The sequence below is a fragment of the Acanthaster planci genome, linkage group LG11 (assembly GCF_054643075.1).
Source record: "Acanthaster planci isolate LZ-2023a linkage group LG11, COTS_SCS, whole genome shotgun sequence".
Classification (NCBI taxonomy): domain Eukaryota; kingdom Metazoa; phylum Echinodermata; class Asteroidea; order Valvatida; family Acanthasteridae; genus Acanthaster; species Acanthaster planci.
In genome coordinates, this window is record NC_141787.1 from 4,512,119 (window position 1) to 4,534,883 (window position 22,765).

The window sequence follows — 22,765 nt, forward strand, 5'->3', positions numbered from 1 at the left end:
TCCTGTCGTGATCACCTAACGAATTTGTGAATGGTGGTGTGAATTGTCTATTATTCTCAACAACTGTTAACTGTAGGTATTTTTACATTGATTAACCCTAACAGTCCTCAATCCTCCAACAGGTGAAGGATTGAGGACTGTTAGGGTTAAGGTAATTCGTTGTGGATTTTTTCTCTTTGCTTAACAAGAGAACAATTCTAAACAACATGTATATTAAAATCATGACTGCTAGACAGCGTCAGACCAGACTCCAAAACTACATGCAGTGGGGGATCTTCACTCAGTGATGGAAATACATGTAGCTGGATTCGCATCGCAAAATGCAATACATTTTGCAAGAAAAGCGAGCCAAACATGAAATTGATGTGCAATTTTTGCGAATGGAAACGTCTTGTGAAATCATGCATAACAATGGCCACACAACCCGCCCCCTCCGGCACCATGCACGCAGCGAGCTCGCAGCGTGGATCAGATCAGACACCGGCCCCGTGCGGAACGCTGGCGGCTTCACAACAAAAACTAAATGTTTGGCAAAACGAACTCGCGCCCAGTTTCTTGTCCTAGTTAAGCGCAGCGCGAGGCCCACAGATCATGGGGGAATCGAAGTTGCTGTGATTTGGTGGGATTATATTGCATGTGTAGTTCAGTACAGTACGGTACGAGCACACACATCAGGCACACATATACATTAAATGCGGGATAAGTGGCGCCATGAAGTACACGTTGTAAAAAGAGCCCAGATTTTGTGGTGTCACGTAATATTCTTTTGTTCACGAACCTGGCCCAGTGTGCTGCTGACCTCTTTTCAACAGGGGCCAGATTAGCGTGCAACGGTTTTGTGTGGCTCATCGCTGCAGTGGTGGAGCACTTTTGTCCCAGGTGGTAATCCACTCGCTCTAAATGCCCCCCAAACCGCGGTATACTGTTTCAAAACAAGGCAAGATTATCTCCACTTTTGAGAGTGAAAAAATGCCGGTAATGCCCAGCAGCCTGGTCTTTTGTTCCGACTACGGTCTGTTGTTACAAGGCCCTGTTCCCTTTGTCCGAGTTCGGAGACGCCAGCCACGCATATAATGCATACGTGTCCGGATCCGGAGTCCCCGGCAGGAAGTGGTTAAGGCAAAATTGGAAGGTCAATTTCCAGATGCTGACTTTGGCCCTACGTTAAGTTAGGAGGCCCTATGAAAGAGTTAAGACAACCTTTTTTCCCACATGCATATGTACATACCTGAGATTGCCACTCATGTCTAAGAGACTTGGTCTGTTACTGATGCCTGGTGATGGCCCCCATCCAGGTGACATTTGTTGCATGCTGGATCGGCCATGCAATCCTTGCTGCTGTCTCTGTTCCTGCTGCCAGTACATCATGTGGACTCAGGACTACAGAGAAAAAAGATGCTCCCGTCAATAACAAGATTAATTCCTGATTTAACCTCAGTAGGTAAGCAGAACAAAGAAGCACAGCTGTGTCATATTGTGCACTGCAATAACTTTCCCTCACAGGAATATCAGGTTGCACTATGATGTTGTCCATCAACTATGCCTGACTACTACAAGTGCATATTTGAAACATTGGAAAATACAGGATTTTAGTGAGCTTAAGGGTGACATTGATGGTATGAAAGTCCCAACTCTGAAGAATACATATGCACCAGTGTGAGTAAAAATGTCTTTTGGAAGATAGGTCTATTAGGATTCAAAGTTTGTGATAATTCTAGTTAGGATTTCAGGTGTTAGCGTCCTGCACACAAGTAGGGCTGTGATGGCAACAGCATGGACAAATGTCAAAAGAGAACCATTCAAAACCCTATGTGTGACTGGTGCTACCTGCATGACCTGGGATAGTATATGTAAGTAGGCTAGCCCAGGTTGGCCGACAGTCTCTATATCACTACAACTGACATCCAGGTTCTGAGACTTCTGTACAGCACGACCAAAAAGTTTCTACCAATTTTTTCTTGGTGTCCATTGTTGAAGAAACTAATTTTATGTTTCCATGTTCTTTATGTCCTTCTCTATACGACTGAGGGGGGGTTAGGAATTTCAGAAAGAACTATGGACTTCAAAATGAGGAAAATACACTCAGACATGTTGCTACAGTTTTTCACGCTTGTAGACGTAATTCATCCATTCTCAAGTTGCAGAGTGCACGCACGTACAGGAATCCAAGCTGCATGCACACACTACACGTGCAAATTCCAGGAAAGGTCTGTTACATGTCTGCTACACAGAGGCCACAAATGGTAGCCAGCTATAACCTCACTGCATATATCAAAACTGTAGGTCCGTTTTTTGTCAGGTTGGGGGCTTCAGACTGACTGGCAAGCCCCTTATTGGTAACCCCTAAATTGCTCATATTTTTGTTCAGCTTTACATTTGGGTTTATAAATATGACTTTTGCAAAACAACCTGCTGTATTTTAAGAATAACTTTGGTCAGCATAGCCAAGTATGCAGGGTGCTTGTAATGGGAATAATGGTCATCCAGTGTTTAATTTGTTTGTAGATTTGTATTGATTAAAGATATACAAATACACAATATTGTACAGATGTGATTTTCATTAAAAGAAACAATAACTTATCTTGATGAATGAAGAATGAAAAAGATGATTACTTTGCAAGCTTGATGATTGTGATGCACAGGCAAGAGCGACACTATACATGTAGATCAGGAACACAGAATATGTAGAGGCAGAGTGCTGGCGCACATGCGGTAAGTAGTGATCCCACACAAATTAGGCTGTTGATCGGCCTTTCATTTTTTACTTGTAACAAAAAATATCATTTAAGTGAGACGGAATTTGTAATCGGCAGTAACGAGCTGACCTTTAGATGTGTGTGTGGTTTCGACTTGCGTTGAACTGTAGAAAATCGCCAGGAGAGTCAGCCTAATTCATACAGGATTTTTTGAGGGAAAAGGAGATGCCCCCTCTTTGAACTTGCTTGTTGCATATTTTTACCCCCTCTTTGAACTTGCTTGTTGCATATTTTTAACCCCCTCTTTGAACTTGCTTGTTGCATATTTTTAACCCCTCTTTGAACTTGCTTGTTGCATATTTTTAACACCCTCAGCTTCAGGAAAGCCTACTTCAATTTGCCTCACATCAAGCAGCAGGAAACTTTCACATGTACATGTACATGTAGTATTTTTGGAGTCCTCTGTAATCATACATGTACATGTAAGTGCGTTTTTTTTTTCTCAACTTTTTTTGGTGAAGAAATCACTGGCTCTTTTTGGGACGTTGTAGTTTATGGTCACGCTGGAGCTCTGTCTGGTTATCGAGCGATGAATCCCCTTACAATGTGCCATTTCAAAATGTCAATAAATCTGAAAGATATGTAATCTGTCCGGTTTTAAGTTAAGGCCCAAAAGATCATGATGGTTAATCACCGTTATTAACTCTCATACTGCAACAGCCTTATTTTAAAAAACCTTCAAAAAAGTACTGATATTACTTTTCAAAAGGAACAATTGCTAGCGATATTTGCCACGCTTTGCTGGATAATACCAGGAGTCCCTTCACTTTTATTGAATTTTGTGCACACCTTTTGTTAGACTTCAAATCAAGTCGTTAGTCGGTCGTGTTTGTGCTTGTCTTCCTTCATTTTGGGCATAAATAATGAGGAGCCCTGTGATTGGTCAGTGTGACCCCAGCATGCTGCAGCCAACTGCAATTTCAATCAGCACGACTAAGAATTGCACACACATGTACGGAAAGTGGCTGTAGCCAATTTCCATGTCTTGTGTATCGATCACAGCCATAGTGAACCATTTAGTCGCAGCTTGTCTTCACAAGTACACATGTGAACCACACGACTCTCAGACGCTGATCAGGAAGTATTTGCACTTTTTTTGAAAACGGCATGGTCTTGGCCCTTTTCTTTCTTGGTACTCAAAACAAAGCTATGTTTAAAATAAGGTCGTTGAACATTACGTCACTTGACCCCTCATCGTCTCGACGGCTGTTCCATGTAAAGACATGTCTAATACGCCGACTGCATGTACCAATGGGCCAAAACTTTGGCAGCAGTTTAGATGTCTTGACACGGAACAGCCGTCGCGAAGATTAGGGGTCAAGTGATGTAATGTTCAACGACCTTATTTTAAAGATGGCGACTGTGAGAGCGAGCCCGTTAGAGTGAACGGATAAAGGCAAAAAGACTGGAAAATACCTGAATAACGTGAGTGAAATCATTCAATAAATGGTTTTTAGAAAACGGAAAGGTCAAGGATCATGTTCATGAGCAAAAGAAATTGTGCCCACGATGATAAGTGGGTGCGCCAAAAGTGTTCAGTACGCTGACACGAAATTGCACATACGGATGTGTGGCTAAGGATGGATCGGGAGTGAGAGTCCGTGCCACACTAGTAGTGGGGCTAGTGTAGGCCCTACATAGGATTGCCAATGTTAGGGCTAATGGCAAGGGATTTCATTAAGGGCACACACAGATAAGCCTGAATAAGTGCATGTATTTTATGTGGAGGCAAGGCCTCGATATGATTTCGGGGCAAGACTTGGGATACTCCACGCTTCTTACAGTGGACATGGTATAAAAATACACGTGGCGTGATGGGGCGAACTGACAAGACTGACGCTTTGCACTCGTTTTTTTTTTTTTTACTAATAGTGTCATTCCTTGACAACAATGGTAATACATCCAGTATGTTTTAAATAAAATTTCCTCTTAATGTTTACCGTTTCTAATTATGCAAGATCTTTTCATAACTTTACCTGAAAAAGAACACAAAAACGGTGAGTTCCAGAGCCAGAGGTTTTCAGAGTACACCAAGTGACTGGAGCATGTGCCCGATATTTTAATGCATGAAGCCGTGACGCGATATGATGCGGTGACGAAATCCATCATTTGTACAGGGCGCCCCCTGTAGAATTAATAATTCCATTTCTGCTAGGAAAAAGCATTGAAGTTGATCGCTTTCTTCGTTTATTATGCTCAAAGCAAGGGGTGTGTGAGTGGCCAGTTAAAATAAAAGCTTACCAGCCAGCATATATCTGAAATATTAAAGTTTCAGACCACGTGTACGAAAAAGCTGAGATTCAGGCTCAACATCTAAACTAGAAAAGCTGAAATCGGCTAAAAGCTGAATTTTCACACCCCTGCACACAGAACCATTAATTCCCAGCCTAACCTTTTGGGAGGAAGGGGGTAAAATAGTTTTTTTAGGGGGGGTCTAAAAAGTTTGAAATTTATTCATGTAATCTTTATATTGCCTTTCTGAGGGGTGAAGCTACTGTTTGAGGCTTTTTACATGCTTTTTGAAGGTTAGGCAGATGGAATAGACTGAAGTATTTGCCTTCCATTATTTTTTAAACATATGTTTGGCTCATTTTTTGGGGGGGGGGAATCCACCCCTGACTCAAGTAACAATGCCGGGTCGAAACAACTTCGGCCTGCTGATTCTTTAAATAAATCCCTTGACTATATATTTCAGTCCAATCAAGGCTAGTGGTGAAACAGAATTCAACTCAAAACGAAAAATAAGACAACTTGAGCCAAGGTATCTAAAGTTCTGGGGGGTTTTTTAAGAGAAGACACCCACCTTTTGATGAGGGGAACTATGAGAAGGGTCATCTTAAGGATGGGGAATTGATTTCCATATTTTCAGTCCAACAAAAGATAATCCTTATTGAAAGGAAAATGGCAAGGGAACTCATGCCCACTAAACTGACAATAATTATTTTCAGAACAAAAAATGTGTCATTTTATTTCAGAATTCTCATCAATTTTTAAAAATTTGATTCTACTAATGTTCAATTGCGATGTTTAACAAAATGATAATGTTTTGAAACTGGAACCACACTTTCAAGATTTGTGAAATTACACTGTTTTTACAGAAGTCCAAAAATATCACAATGAATATCAACCAAACTGGGAAACCATGTGGTAAATTCCATTCTTACACCCAAATTTGAAAAAATATATTTATAAGAAATGAATGCAAGTTTCTGCTTGAAACATACAATATAAATGACGGCAGAAGAGGCAGGATCCTGTGGGATATTTCTAGACCTAAATGTTTCAATTAGTCACCATAAAACTACAATTTAAAGAAATAATAAACAACACAGCCATCCTGTTTGACAAGTTTGCGAGCAAAATGCTTAAAATGATTTATAATGCTGTCCAACTGAATGACCCATGAACATAACTTTTTGTATAAGTCCATAAAGAAACAAAATAATGCACTTCTTCAGTACAAGAGCTTTCAAATTTAAAATAATCATTTGATATTTCCTATATTTGAAATTTTTTTGTTTGCATTTGTCATTACAAATTTTTATCAAGACAAAAATTGAGTTGACATACCAACTTCAACCTCTGACTACATTTTGAAGCTAAATTACTCATAACTGAACAAAAAACAATATGTGCCAAAATATTTAAGGCTTTCTATCGAGCACCGAAAGACAGTGCAAACCGCATTCAAGTAAACAAATGTTTAACACTAAACTACAACATTAAGATTCAGAATGTTACCCAGAATAAATTACCCATCACATAAATGAATATGGTGACAAAGCTACTATGGCTGACACATCTGTGGCAAATTTATTTGCCTGAATACAAAAGAAAAACCCCACATTTGACAGGAACTTTGTTGCATGCATGGCATGGAGTGTAGATTGAGGAATTGACCAATTTATGGCAGCAACCTGAGGGTTTGATGGTTCACTGCATTAGTTTGAAAGTTCAATAGTCCCAGGATTTGTGATGAACTGTCCAATTACTGCATAAAATGTTTGGATGAACAAAGCCCTTTTTCATTTTCTGACTAATGAGCCCCTGGGCATGGGAAATTGTGTGTTTAAACTATCAAATCTGAAGCTTACAAACGGGCCCCAATGTGAGGATGTAGCGGTTCCACTTGAAATGCATCCAAAGTGCTGACATAGCTTATAAGCTAACCCTTTACTGTCACGACCTAAGAGATGCCCCCAGGGACCGAAAGAATGGATCCCGCAACCCTAACCCACTTCCATGCTCTCTGACTGCCTTCAGGTATACAAGGCACCAACACTGAGAATTTATTACAAAGTTGGTTAGAAATGCAAGCTGCCCCCAGAAAATGCATTCTTGAAGAATGAGAACTGCCAGCCTGCATGATGAAATATCAACTTCTAAAAATATCTCAACATAACAATAGTGACAATGAAAATTCAAGATCAGAGTCTGCACTGCAAATGGACAACTTTAGTATTGCCTGATTTTGAGGGGGATGGATTGCAAAGACTGTTCACATTATATTAATACACATTCAGACTATAAACATTTGTGGAAAAGGGAAAAGGTAAAAGGTATGATTGACTACATTTTCTGACCAGGAAATCTAATCTCCAGAAATACTGAGCTTGAACTGCTACAAGTACATGTACATTACATATTTATCTTATAATCTTGACTAGAATATTAATTAGAAACACTACTGTAAAATGCTGAATAGTATGCATATCCATACATGCATGTATAAAGCTTCATATAGGAATATAGCCATATGGGAAACTATGCGTATGTGTATAACTGTTCAAATGTACGGTGTATCAAAATATTAAATATTCTCATATTATATCCAGTAAATATTTTACAAGTCAAAGAACCAGGCAGAACTATCCCACCTCCTTTATACATGAATTAAACCATAGTAGTACTGTGTGCATATAAACAAACTTTGTCAATAAATACATTTTATGTACATGATAGAATGTTAAAATACATTAATATTGAATGATAAATAGTTTGAAATATATTATATTAACCCTGTAAATGATTCAAACAAAGTGTGAAAACAAAACAAGTGAACTATTAAGGCCTTTTCTTTTTGTATTCTAAAGACATTTTGAAATAACAAAATAATCTGTCGGATCCAAACAAAATCTAGGACTATTTTCAAATTCAGGCTCAGGCTTAGTCTTCCACATCATCCTGGGATTTTGCAAAATATGAAAATATTCCACAGTCTGGCTGCATTTTATACTATTTTATGTTGTTTCTGTTGCTGAGGGTCTCAGCCTAGAGACTACACATTCTAGGAATTAAAATCCAGTAAACTTCTTTGTGGGTATATGCTTTTAAACTTTGGGGGCACATTTTCTATATTGCACAATACAGACGCGCCATCGTGAAAGAGTGGCCGCTATTTTCTTTTATAATTGGCATCAAAATGCCAAGATTCACAAACCAGACAATACATTAACTGAAACTGGCCGTGCAAAGTCAGCATTATTTTTTACACTTTTATGAAGTGTATGTAACGATCATACATACTGAAGTGACAAGCAATGAACAGATGTATTAAAAAAATTCCTGCCCAAAAAACTGTAACACAAGGACGTGCAATCTGGACTTGAGCTGTACATGAAGGTTATTTAAACCACGTGCAATTCACCTAAACGATCAATGATTCCTGACACTGACAATGGCATAAATCAGTTCCATATGTAAGTCTTTTGAGAGTTCTTCTGATATTAAAAATGAAACAAGTAAACAAAAGTCCAAAACAATCAGTTTCAAAGATTATCAAGGAGGCCTACTGCTTGTAAAGAATATCATCACTGCTAAAACATTGGTCACAGGTTTGAGACAAAAAAAACTGAGATAAATTTGGCATTTTTCTTCTTGAATGTTCTTGGACAGCACTGAGCATAGAGTGCTAATGAAAGCTCAAGTATTTAAAAAAGTACCATCTCCACATTGCACAATTCCACTCATCAACCAAACCTTGGCACTCTTCTTAGCTTCAGGCTCAAGTGTCTTGACCATGGTGGAATCTAGCTCAGAGGAGATCCTTTTTCATCCATTATTATTCAAATCTGAGAGGTGCATCAACTTGGTCAGATCATGTGCCTACATGAATAATTCATGTAACCTGAGCAATGTGTACATCATCCTCTCAAAGAATGTGAGATTGTTGGAGCAATGGGGAGAGGGAGTGGGGTTTGGTTTGTGTGTCATGCTGTCACTTCTCTGCAGGTTTTTTTCCCAAATCAATTCTCTTCCGTGAATTCCCAGCCTAAACTGCATCCTGCGTATCACCAAATTATGAAGCAGAGTATGTTTACAGTAACTGCACATGATATTCCATTATCATTTCAGATCAGCTCAAATTCCCACAGGGTTAGGATGCGGCACGATAAACCCATTACCATGATCAACAGAGCAAGACAAATTGTGAACATGACATTTTGTGACCTGTAAAATGCAGGGCCTAAGGCAGTGGCATTCAACTTTATTTGGGTAAATTATTTCCAGGTAAATTGTTGATTCTGCGTGGCTAATTCATTCATTTGACTGGAGGACTTGTCCAAATCTTTCACACCATTATTTGTCCTTCTTATCTCAGTTAACAGCCTCCCCAGCCACATCCTGCCTGTCCAGCAATAGCTTGATGTACAGGATGAGTATATCTTATAAATCAATCATTACCACATTTGCATACTTTCAGTTCAACTGAACAAGGATTTACTCATTACAATTGACAATTTAATGCCATGATCACCTAAAGGTTTAATATTTCTCTGCCCTATAATTTCAAATTTGACAGCTGAGAGAGGGATTAAAAGTCAGCATTATCATTGTATTGCTTTCCACTTCTAATGGGAATTTTAAACTATTTTTGGGTGCATAAATAATTTCTTTGAGTAGGATGGAACATTCCTTAAAAAACAATTAAACTAATTTTGAATACCACCACCCCTAAACAAATTTGACTGTACCACAGAGCTCCCCAAAGACTTGGAAAAGTAAGGCCAAAAAAAGAGAAAATTTAAAAGGCTATTCTGCAAAAGTGGCCTTAACTTTTTCATAATATACACAATACGATAGTACTCAATTTCGAAGCGAGTCCTCTGTCTTAGGTCATGTGACTGTCTTTTGAAGAGTGGACCAACCCTCTGTCCATTTTCATAGCTTCATCCCCAGCCTCATGTGGGTCACTGTCATCTTTCTCACTTTCTCGTCGCTTTAGTATGAGGTCCTGCATTGCTCGCAGTGTGTCACTCTGGTACTTGTCCGGTGTTGATGAGGCAGCAGCAGAGTTACACGGTGAAACACTGGCATGGTTCCCTGTGGCTTGAGGCATGGTAATGCCTTCGTCGCTGTCCAGGCTACCAGGCTGGCTAAAACGGGCTTCCAGCTTGTACATCTCTTCCTGGATGTGTGACACAGCCTCCCCAGTCTCATAGCGTGCTTCTGACACATGCTGTCGTAGCTGCTGTAGCATGTGACGTTGCTGAAGGCGTCGTTGCTGGTCAGGTGATCCACGGGCTGCATTGGTCTGTCGACCAACAAGTTTCTGTACAACATCCTGGAGGAGCAAATGTGGATAGCAAATGGTCAGTCCATCGGGGGAACAATTCCCTCCCATTCTCCAGTTTCTTTCAAATATCTGGCTTCAAGCCCTGTTTATGAATCAGCTTCTTCAATTGGGGGCTCTAAACTATGTAAAACTCTGGTGAAAACTGCTCTATCAAACGAAATCTTTCCACTTTGCATTTTAGCAAATGTCTCAGATTGGATGGTCTTAAATTTTGATGGATTTAATGATGTGTGCATACAAACACTGACAAAAACTTATAATTATAAAGTCTCTTAAATGTCAGCTCATATTAGCCTCGTATTAGGCAATTTTTAGTTTATGTTGTTTTTGTACTTCATTGACTAGAAAATATACTGGTACCACTTTGAAAACGGAGGAAAATCCAGTGTTGAGTAATATAAATGGGCCGACATCGGGTTTGTGCTATGTCAAAATTGACCACTGTTATGTCTACACCTACATGTCCATGTACCTGTACATAAATGTATGTAGCATCTGGCAAACATTGCAACATTTCACATCACCATGTAAAAAACATTGTAACAATGGTGTCCATAAATATCGTGGGAGTTCTTACTGAGTGTTCTGTGCAGGATGGGATGTATACAGCAATAACCTGGTATCCTGTATGTACATGTACATGTGCCTTAAAGGACAAGGCCACATTATGCATCCTGTGTTCCTCATAAAATTCAACCAAAATTCCTTACGATTAAAACACACCCATAACTGTTTCAATCAAAGCAATTTTAACGAAGCTTTGATATGCATGTATAATGCCAAATTCAATATGTTACGTCTGAAAAGTGATACATTCATGTACACTGTACATACACAAAAATTGGCAAGACATGGCCGAGATGCACTAATGAATTAAACATTGAGCCAAATGCAAAGGCAGTCATTGTCCTACATTTTTATGTTGTCTTAAAGTACACTGTACGTGTATGTACAATAATAAATACCGGTATATGCAAGTCTGAAAGAAATATTGCTGCTAGATGTATTTGTCTAAAGAAACCACCACAAAAACACTGTCCTCTTGAAAGAACACTATGTGAATGCCTACCTGTAGCTACAGTACATTAAAAACAAGATTTGCTTTGTACACTGATTTTGTCAAAAACTGACTTTAAACCTGATGGAGGCTGCCAAGACAATGTACATGTAAGGACACTGTAATGATGTGTTAAGATATCAGTAAAAACAATGTAGGTATTGTCTATTGCAATTTCACAACATCCCTAAAATCTAATATTTTATTGGCTGAAAAAAGGCAATACTCAAATGTATGTCTGAGTGAAATATAGCAAAACAAATATTGACTTGGTAATAATACATCCAATTTTGTTTCTTTCTTTTCCAAAATACCCTGGATAAGTTAGTTTAGTTAATGAAAAGAACATGTGACCGTGTTTTATTTTAGTTTTATTTAGTCTGGAGTGTACTTAATAAGGGGGAAATTCAGAAACTATGTTTTGTTGCTGTTTCCTTTAATTGGCAATCTTTAATTGGTCAAATTCTATGCTTAAGATAAATGCACATGAAATCAATATGGCAATAAAACACAGACTGCAATGACAGGAAAGCTGCAGTGTAAACTGCACCTGTCAATTAGGGAAGGAAATCCAGTCAACAGCACACTGCATCCAGTAATTTGCTGGTACTTTCGGCCCAAGGTTGTGCAAAATTAGCCTAATTAGCAAAACATTAAAAATACAATTAAACTCAAGGTTGATAGAAACCAACTTAAACTGTAGCACAATTACTCTGAAATTGTCTCATGAATAAAACAGACCTGTAATTAGCCAAAAGCCTTGATAGGAAGATTGGGGTTCTGAGTGAATAAATGATCATGCAGCCTTTGCTGAAGTGACACGATATGTAAGGAATATAGCAATGTATTAGCTATTTGTTTAATTTGTCATTTGCTACTGAAGCACTGCAAATATTCCCAAATAATTTGTGAGGTTTCTGTGTTTCTTTTTTTTGGGGGGGGGGGCTAACTCGAAAATTTTGCTTTCTTCATGTGCCTCCAGGAAAAAAGTTGCTCATCACACAGTATCTACATGCATGTCACTGTCCTCATGAAATGCCAATCAAAACTTAAAATAAAAACACCTTGCATTTTTCTCACTAACTTTCAATCAAATACCGAATTTTGTTTAAGAATAAACAGCTTACTTTATACTCTCGGTTCCTTCTGCTCATAATTTCTTCAGGTAGCGTATTGGCCCTAAATCTGCAAATAAAGTAAAGAAGAAAAAAGTCACTTTTTTAGTTTTTTTAACCAGTGACATGGACCTCCGTCGGGCCAGTTATTTCCTACCCATAAATGTACATGTATGTACAACATGTGCATGTACATGTGTGAGAACCACTTGGCTCATTCAGACACATGTAACTGTTACACAGTTTGATATCGTCAGAGTGTTAACAATAGCCTTCATACAGATTTGATGCATAGAAAGAAGCACAATAATATGCTCACAGCCATATTCAATAGTGGCACAATTACACGCTTTATTGTCTATTAAACTCTGGTTTGACCCGATCCATCCGTTGGCACCACACCCAGAGTTAAAGGTGTCGGTTCTGTTATTGAAAGTTACCTTTCCAATCCAGCTTTGGCATCCATAAAAAAACACAAGAGCATTTATTAATTCACAAATGTGGGTATTTTTCTTAATCAAATAAATCTGACAAAACAGAACTAGCTACATTTTTGGTTGGGTACTGGGTACCTGGCTAGTTGTCCCAAACATATACATGTACATGTACATTTGGTTACATGCAATGTGGTTTGATATTAAATCATTGCCAATGAGTGAGAGCCATGGGAGTTGGCCAAAATCCTAATTGCCCATCCATAGTATGAAAGGGGGGAATGACTGGAAGGGATATCATGTTATATTACATGTACATTTACATTCAGGTGACGATGTCTTCCTCCCTATCCAAAGAATGAGACACCACAGAGATACCGTGTGTACATGTAAAGTTTCCAAACCACTTTTTCACACATGCGTACTGCATTATGGTACCACAGTGGAAACACTGTTCATGTACACGTTACATGTACATGTATGTAGAATATATTGAGACCATGGCAATTTCGATGCCATTTGATAATGAATGCATCTTTTAACTTTGCATATGACTTAGCTTTTAGTTTTCTGATATGTTTGGAATTCCATAAAACAGTGAAATACATGTACCTGTTAATGCATACATGTACATTGAAGGAGTTAATCCCAATATACACATTACTCGGACACTCTCGATAGAAGCGACATTAAATTGATTGTACACAGACCATCGGTACCGATGGTCCGTGTACAAACCAGAATGGACCAATAAGGAAACAGCGCCCATGGCTTGTGTACTCCCAGAACGTAGCCAATAAGATTGCACATGCTCACCTTGCCCCACGCCCACAGTGGCCTTCAAGATCCAGAATTGCAAGCACATAAACAGCGGGATGACCACAGGGTTTTACGAGCGCTGTGACAGCATGTGGTTTCATGATTTACCACTGCACTGACTTTCAAGGCGGTGGCTGGGTTTGTCAAGCACCCGAATATTAAATTCATAAAGTCAGCAATAGTAAGGAAAAAGAAAGAACAGTGCAGTGGGGAAAATTTGCAAACTGCCTGGTGGAAGTCGCAGCAAAACGAAATAGAGTAGTTTCCCTCCTCTCAAATTGGCTTTAAGGCAACGATATTGAAAACTCAGCTCCCCGAGAATGTATGCCTGCGTGCGCTTTCAATTTTTGAACTGGACAGTGCATTGTATGACGGAACTGAACCATTGCAGACTAGTATACTCTGTTGAGTCCACTGGGCAACTCAATATGAGAATCCAGAAAGACTGATAAAATCATGATGATTTAATATTTCGTTCTTTATTCGGAACATCTTCGGGAACATCTTGAGATGGCTTTCATTAGTCTTTTGTTTTTCATTCTGTTGAGATATCTGGATATTATCAGTTGATCACCTACTGGTTTCCACTGGGCACGTACTAGGCTAATTATATACTTGTCCATGTACTGTACAACTGTACAATCACAGTAAAAATTGTCCTGAAGACAGTGCTGAAATAATGAAGTCAATGTGAACTGCTTTACCAAAATGTCCCCAGTGTTTTTCATGTGTATGAGCTGATTTTTGTGAGGGTTCTATGGTCCTGTCTTGTCCCGGCCTGTCCATCGTATTCCTGTATTTTAATGGGGCTGGATCCGCCCGTCGACAATACCCACTTGGCTGTTTCCTTCACAGAGAATGGACCTATGTACATGTACTGATCTCTGTGATGACGTTTACACTCTGTTTACGTGTACATGTGTGCTTTCCTATGGTGCTCAGTGGACTGTGCCCCCAACGTCCCCCGCGTGGAGGGAAAAGTGGGATGCGAGAACTTAAGGGAAAAGGGGTGCAGGAGCGAATTTGCGTGTGGGGAGTATTCAGTATTGTCCAGTCAAAAGCGGGGTCCAATAACGAAAAAGAGGGGTGCAAAAAGGGAAAAGGGGGTGCAGGAACGAATTTGCAGTGTGTGGGAGTATTCAGTTTTGTGGAGTCAAAAGAGCGTATGAGAACGGAAAAGAGGGGTGCGGGCGCGAATTTGCAGGGTGTTGAGCCTTTAGTTTTGTCGAGTCAATAGAGGGGTGCGAAGACAGGAAAAGTGGGGTGCGAGAAGGGAAATGTGGGGTACAGCAGCGAATTTCCAGTCTGCAGAGTATTTAGTTTTGTGAAGTCCAAAGCGGGGTGCGAAAACGGAAAAGAGGGGTGCGAGAAATAAAAGTGGGGTGCCAGAAGGGAAAAGAGGGGGGGGAGAAGGGAAAAGTGGGGTGCAAGAACGAAAAAGTGGGGTGCGAGAAGGGAAATGTGGGGTACAGCAGCGAATTTCCAGTCTGCAGAGTATTCAGTTTTGTCAAGTCCAAAGCAGGGTACGAGAACGGAAAAGAGGGGTGCGAGAAGGGAAAAGTGGGGTGCGAGAAGGTAAATGAGGGGTACAGGAACGAATTTCCATGGTGCAGATTATTCAGTTTTGTCGAGTCAAAAGAGGGGTGCGAGAAAGGAAAAGTGGGGTGCGAGAATGGAAAAGAGGGGTGCGGGCGCCAATTTGCAGTGTGTTGAGACTTCAGTTTTGTCAAGTCAAAAGAGGGTGCGAGAAGGGAAAAGTGGGGTGCGAGAAGGTAAATGAGGGGTACAGGAACGAATTTCCAGGGTGCAGATTATTCAGTTTTGTCGAGTCAAAAGAGGGGTGCGAGAAGGGAAAAGTGGGGTGCGAGAATGGAAAAGAGGGGTGCGAGAAGGGAAAGAGGGGTGCGAGAAGGGAAAAGAGGAGCGCGGGCGCCAATTTGTTGTGTGTCGAGCCTTCAGTTTTGTCGAGTCAAAAGAGGGGTGCGAGAAGGGAAAAGTGGGGTGCGAGAAGGTAAATGTGGGGTTCCTGAACGGATTTCCAGGGTGCAGATTATTCAGTTTTGTCGAGTCAAAAGAGGGGTGCGAGAATGGAAAAGAGGAGTGCGGGCGCCAATTTGTTGTGTGTTGAGCCTTCAGTTTTGTCGAGTCAAAAGAGGGGTGCGAGAAGGGAAAAGGGGGTGCGAGAAGGGAAAAGAGGGGTGCGGGCGCCAATTTGCAGTGTGTTGAGACTTCAGTTTTGTCGGGTCAAAAGAGGGGTGCGAGAAGGGAAAAGTAGGGTGCGAGAAGGGAAAAGAGGAGTGCGGGCGCCAATTTGCAGTGTGTTGAGACTTCAGTTTTGTCGAGTCAAAAGAGGGGTGCGAGAAGGGAAAAGTGGGGTGCGAGAATGGAAAAGAGGGGTGCCAGAAGGGAAAAGAGGGGTGCGGGCGCCAATTTGCAGTGTGTTGAGACTTCAGTTTTGTCGAGTCAAAAGAGGGGTGCGAGAACGGAAAAGTGGGGTGCGAGAAGGTAAATGAGGGGTACAGGAACGGATTTCGAGGGTGCAGACTGTTCCGTTTTGGCGAGTCAAAAGAGGGGTGCGAGAAGGTAAATGTGGGGTGCGAGAAGGGAAAAGAGGGGTGCGGGCGCCAATTTGCAGTGTGTTGAGACTTCAGTTTTGTCGAGTCAAAAGAGGGGTGCAAGAACGGAAAAGTGGGGTGCGAGAAGGTAAATGAGGGGTACAGGAACGAATTTCCAGGGTGCAGATTATTCCGTTTTTTTCGAGTCAAAAGAGGGGTGCGAGAAGGGAAAAGTGGGGTGCGAGAATGGAAAAGAGGAGCACGGGCGCCAATTTGCAGTGTGTTGAGCCTTCAGTTTTGTCAATTCAAAAGAGGGGTGCGAGAAGGGAAAAGTGGGGTGCGCGAGAACGGAAAAGAGGGGTGCGAGAAGGGAAAAGAGGGGTGCGGGCGCCAATTTGCAGTGTGTTGAGCCTTCAGTTTTGTCGATTCAAAAGAGGGGTGCGAGAAGGGAAAAGTGGGGTGCGAAAATGGAAAAGAGGGGTACAGGAACGAATTTCCAGGGTGCAGATTATTCAGTTTTGTCGAGTCAAAAGATGGGTGCGAGAAGGGAAAAGTGGGGTGCGAGAAGGGAAAAGAGGGGTGCGAGAAGGGAAAAGAGGGGTGCGAGAAGGGAAAAGAGGAGTGCGGGCGCCAATTTGCAGTGTGTTGAGCCTTCAGTTTTGTCGAGTCAAAAGAGGGGTGCGAGAAGGGAAAAGTGGGGTGCAAGAAGGTGAATGTGGGGTGCAGGAACGAATTTCCAGGGTGCAGATTATTCAGTTTTTTCGAGTCAAAAGAGGGTGCGAGAAGGGAAAAGAGAGGTGCGGACGTGGATTTGCAGTGTGGGGAGTATTCAGTTTTGTTGAGTTAAAAGCAGAGTGCAAGAGCGGAAAAGAGGGGTGCGAAAAGAAAAAACAGTGGGGCACAAGAGCAAATTGGCTGCGTATTGAGCCTTCATTTTTGTCGAGTCAAAAGCAGAGTGCGTAAAGGGAAAAGAGGGGCGCGTGAAGGGAAAAGTGGGGTGCGAGTATGGAAAAGTGGGGTGCGCGAGAAGGGAAAATCGCGAGAAGGGGAAGTGTGTGCAAGAAGGCAAAAGTGGAGCATGAGAAGGGAGAAGTGGGATGCGGGCACGAATTGGTAGTGTTTTGAGTCTTGTTAAGTCAAACGCGGAGTGCGAGAGGGGAAGGGAAGGGGTGCGGGCACAATTTGCAGCGTTTTGTGTCTCCACGTTTGTCGAGAAAATCATTTAAGCCGGTGGTTGTTAGTCTGTCAGTTAGTCAATTTTTTTTTTGCTTTGTTGGATCGTCACTTTCGTTGTTGCTACTTAATGTTACCCAAGTACATACCCAGAACACCAATCCTTTAGTTTTCAGCAGCTATAGCGTTTTTGTTTGTTTGTTTGTTGTTTTTTTGGTAGTTTTTCTTTTCTTCCTCTGGCAATGCACGCCACTCCTCCCAAATGTTTTGATTTGCAGCTGTAAAATTCAACATACTCGCTGGAGCTTGTTGCAAAATAAATAAGCATATCGAGTACAGGTATTTTGATAACGGCGACTTTAAGCCTTGGTCTTGAGATTTTGTTTTATTGGATTGACATGTTACGGGTTCACATTTATAAGACGGGAAACAGCGCTTTTCAAGCATCATCGTCAACGTCAAATGGATTTCTTAATGAACTAAAATTCATAGCCAGATTGTTGCTTGATCAAACTTCAATGTTACTATATTTTAGAATCACATTTTTATGACAGATGTACGTGTATTACCGTCTGTTTCTTCTCTCTGTGATGTCACCGGGGGCAGGAAGATTCTTCAGTGATTGGAGCAGTTGTGGCGGAGCATCTTTCAGTTTTTGTGTGTCAAGTTGGTAGTTATCGACACCTGTGTCGTGGCCATCTCTGGCACAGTGGTAAACGTAGTCGTCGGATACAACAATCTACCCCCTCCGAAATCCTTCTGCAAGATTATGTGCAATGTGTCGTGGATCCTTATTGTACTTAGCTTGAGATTACACAACTATCCACCTTAAAGGAATTCTTTCATCTGGCAACGTGCTACCTCTCCATACCCTTCCACCAAGGCGTCTTATCTTAGAAGATACTGTATCCTGGGAAGCACTCAGCTTGCCAGCAAGGACGAACGTTTGGTTAGCTATGCTCTTCGTAGTGCGTTGCGTCTTCATTCCCAGTGCTGTCTTCAGATACTTGATCTTCTGCCATACTCAAAGGTCGGTTTTCTCCATCGCTGTGACTCTCTTCATCAACATCACACATTGTCAGATGGTTTTCAACAAACTCGTCTAAAGCCACAACAATTTCAGATGGACAAAAACATCTCCACTGCCATTCGAAGAGAGCTTGCAAAACTGTGGGTCTGTTTTTACCGCCACCTCTCAAATTGTGTTGATAAAAATATGTCATGTGTAATTAATGCCGGTGCTCACCGGCTTCTGTCGCTAGCCTCATCATGGATTGAAAAGGGAAATTCTCCCATAGTATTGCACGACGTCGATGAGTTTCATCATGTATGAAGTAATACTGGGACCATTACGTGAAGCACAACTCCCCAAGCCATCCTCCTTGCTCACCACGATACGCCTCCAGATTGGGCCGTGTATCTTTGAGAAAGAAAAGATTGGTCATCCTTACCTCTTTTGGGCTATGAAGTTTCACGCCATTAAGAACCTGCAAGTTGTTGATGCAAGTGAGGCTTATCAGACAGGTTTGCTCCCTTCCTAACTTGCTAGGTCTGCGCCCTCAAGCCTTTGTGTACTTTCCTTTACGCTCATCGCCAATGCCAAACAAAAGTCTTCCTTCCCCCCTTGTGCACTCTTGCCACTATGTTAGCGATTTCTTGTGAGTAGACTCCTTTTCTAAGTGTTCTGAAAGCCTTTGCCCATGTTCTTGAGATCGGGCTTCGCGGGATATCTGAACGAGCTTGAGTGTCACGGAGGATAGAGTATATATGCCTCCCGGTGCAATTCTGCCCGTTTTGCTCAGGCTGACTAGCTTCTTCTTTGTTTATTTCTACCTCCTTGTCTTGAAGTTCATTATTATGACCTATGTTCACCTCATCATCTTCATCACTCAAACTCTGACCGCACATTCGCCATCACTAAAGTATCAGAGACTAAACACACTGGCCTCTTACTCATGCAATTTTGTCTAACAATTTGTGTCTTTCTCTCTTCGTTCACAACACCCTCGCGATCTTGAAGTGGAGCTCAAATAGAAGGGCAAGAAATGCCTCAATTGACAAATCTTTCATATAATTGCCAGATTTGATAACATGGCTCTGAACATTAAGGTTTTATTTAGCCAGAAACTTTTCGAACAGACCCCAACCCTTGTTTTTTCTTCGGTTATCTTGTCCCAGAAAACGATGAGCTTTCTCGGACTCAATAAAACTGTTTTATTTTTCTCTATAAGCTCCAACTGCGCATGTTAGAACACTGGTTTCTTGTGTTGTCTACATGTACATGTACATGTACACCATTTATTATACACGCAGTAGACCTCTACATAATTTGGGAAGTATAACCTGCAGATAGCTTTCCCAGACGAATATGATAATGCACATGCCCAATGCCCAACCACCGCTTTGAAAAGCTTGGAAGGTCAATCAGTGGTCAATCACAAAACAACATGCTGTCGCAGCGCTCGTAAAACCCTGTGGTCAGCCACTGTTTGTGTGCTTGAAATTCTCGAGCGGGAAGGGCAACGGGTGTGGAGCATGCAAGGTACTAGGTGAGCATGTGCGCTCTAATTGGCTACGTTCTGGGAGTACACAAGCCATGGGCGCTGTTTCCTGATTGGTCCATTCTGGTTTGTACACAGACCATCGGTACCGATGGTCCGTGTACAATCAATTTAATGTCGCTTCTATCGAGAGTGTCCGAGTAATGCAGGTTTGTGTACGACGTGCCCAATCAAATACATGTACCTGTTAATGCATACCTGTACATTGAAGGAGTTAATCCCAATATACAGGTTTGTGTACGGCGTGCCCAATCAAATACATGTACCTGTTAATGCATACCTGTACATTGAAGGAGTTAATCCCAATATACAGGTTTGTGTACGGCGTGCCCAATCAAATACATGTACCTGTTAATGCATACATGTACATTGAAGGAGTTAATCCCAATATACAGGTTTGTGTACGGCGTGCCCAATCAAATACATGTACCTGTTAATGCATACCTGTACATTGAAGGAGTTAATCCCAATATACAGGTTTGTGTACGGCGTGCCCAATCAAATACATGTACCTGTTAATGCATACCTGTACATTGAAGGAGTTAATCCCAATATACAGGTTTGTGTACGGCGTGCCCAATCAAATACATGTACCTGTTAATGCATACCTGTACATTGAAGGAGTTAATCCCAATATACAGGTTTGTGTACGACGTGCCCAATCAAATACATGTACCTGTTAATGCATACCTGTACATTGAAGGAGTTAATCCCAATATACAGGTTTGTGTACGACGTGCCCAATCAAATACATGTACCTGTTAATGCATACCTGTACATTGAAGGAGTTAATCCCAATATACAGGTTTGTGTACGGCGTGCCCAATCAAATACATGTACCTGTTAATGCATACCTGTACATTGAAGGAGTTAATCCCAATATACAGGTTTGTGTACGGCGTGCCCAATCAAATACATGTACCTGTTAATGCATACCTGTACATTGAAGGAGTTAATCCCAATATACAGGTTTGTGTACGGCGTGCCCAATCAAATACATGTACCTGTTAATGCATACCTGTACATTGAAGGAGTTAATCCCAATATACAGGTTTGTGTACGGCGTGCCCAATCAAATACATGTACCTGTTAATGCATACCTGTACATTGAAGGAGTTAATCCCAATATACAGGTTTGTGTACGGCGTGCCCAATCAAATACATGTACCTGTTAATGCATACCTGTACATTGAAGGAGTTAATCCCAATATACAGGTTTGTGTACGACGTGCCCAATCAAATACATGTACCTGTTAATGCATACCTGTACATTGAAGGAGTTAATCCCAATATACAGGTTTGTGTACGACGTGCCCAATCAAATACATGTACCTGTTAATGCATACCTGTACATTGAAGGAGTTAATCCCAATATACAGGTTTGTGTACGGCGTGCCCAATCAAATACATGTACCTGTTAATGCATACCTGTACATTGAAGGAGTTAATCCCAATATACAGGTTTGTGTACGGCGTGCCCAATCAAATACATGTACCTGTTAATGCATACCTGTACATTGAAGGAGTTAATCCCAATATACAGGTTTGTGTACGGCGTGCCCAATCAAATACATGTACCTGTTAATGCATACCTGTACATTGAAGGAGTTAATCCCAATATACAGGTTTGTGTACGGCGTGCCCAATCAAATACATGTACCTGTTAATGCATACCTGTACATTGAAGGAGTTAATCCCAATATACAGGTTTGTGTACGGCGTGCCCAATCAAATACATGTACCTGTTAATGCATACCTGTACATTGAAGGAGTTAATCCCAATATACAGGTTTGTGTACGGCGTGCCCAATCAAATACATGTACCTGTTAATGCATACCTGTACATTGAAGGAGTTAATCCCAATATACAGGTTTGTGTACGGCGTGCCCAATCAAATACATGTACCTGTTAATGCATACCTGTACATTGAAGGAGTTAATCCCAATATACAGGTTTGTGTACGACGTGCCCAATCAAATACATGTACCTGTTAATGCATACCTGTACATTGAAGGAGTTAATCCCAATATACAGGTTTGTGTACGGCGTGCCCAATCAAATACATGTACCTGTTAATGCATACCTGTACATTGAAGGAGTTAATCCCAATATACAGGTTTGTGTACGGCGTGCCCAATCAAATACATGTACCTGTTAATGCATACCTGTACATTGAAGGAGTTAATCCCAATATACAGGTTTGTGTACGGCGTGCCCAATCAAATACATGTACCTGTTAATGCATACATGTACATTGAAGGAGTTAATCCCAATATACAGGTTTGTGTACGGCGTGCCCAATCAAATACATGTACCTGTTAATGCATACCTGTACATTGAAGGAGTTAATCCCAATATACAGGTTTGTGTACGGCGTGCCCAATCAAATACATGTACCTGTTAATGCATACATGTACATTGAAGGAGTTAATCCCAATATACAGGTTTGTGTACGGCGTGCCCAATCAAATACATGTACCTGTTAATGCATACCTGTACATTGAAGGAGTTAATCCCAATATACAGGTTTGTGTACGGCGTGCCCAATCAAATACATGTACCTGTTAATGCATACATGTACATTGAAGGAGTTAATCCCAATATACAGGTTTGTGTACGGCGTGCCCAATCAAATACATGTACCTGTTAATGCATACCTGTACATTGAAGGAGTTAATCCCAATATACAGGTTTGTGTACGGCGTGCCCAATCAAATA

At 41.1% G+C, this 22,765-nt stretch overlaps 2 protein-coding genes across 11 annotated transcripts in view; both read right to left on the minus strand.

Moving 5' to 3' along the window:
• Nucleotides 1-4,850, minus strand: part of LOC110981566 (uncharacterized) — a 28,443-nt gene extending 23,593 nt beyond the window's left edge. For both annotated transcript variants that reach the window (XM_022239214.2, XM_022239212.2), the window contains exons 1-2: nt 4,733-4,850; nt 1,229-1,380 (exon numbers count right to left, since the gene is read on the minus strand). In XM_022239214.2, the coding sequence (XP_022094906.2) occupies nt 1,229-1,368 (140 nt within the window). In that variant the 5' untranslated portion in view covers nt 1,369-1,380; nt 4,733-4,850. The remainder of the gene's footprint in view (nt 1-1,228; nt 1,381-4,732) is intronic.
• Nucleotides 4,851-5,694: 844 nt separating this feature from the next.
• LOC110981560 (uncharacterized) overlaps nt 5,695-22,765 on the minus strand; it is a 54,545-nt gene continuing 37,474 nt past the window's right edge. For all 9 annotated transcript variants that reach the window (XM_022239197.2, XM_087143244.1, XM_022239190.2 and 6 more), the window contains 2 exons: nt 12,517-12,574; nt 5,695-10,320 (listed from right to left, as the gene is read on the minus strand). In XM_022239197.2, the coding sequence (XP_022094889.1) occupies nt 9,868-10,320; nt 12,517-12,543 (480 nt within the window). In that variant the 5' untranslated portion in view covers nt 12,544-12,574 and the 3' untranslated portion in view covers nt 5,695-9,867. The remainder of the gene's footprint in view (nt 10,321-12,516; nt 12,575-22,765) is intronic.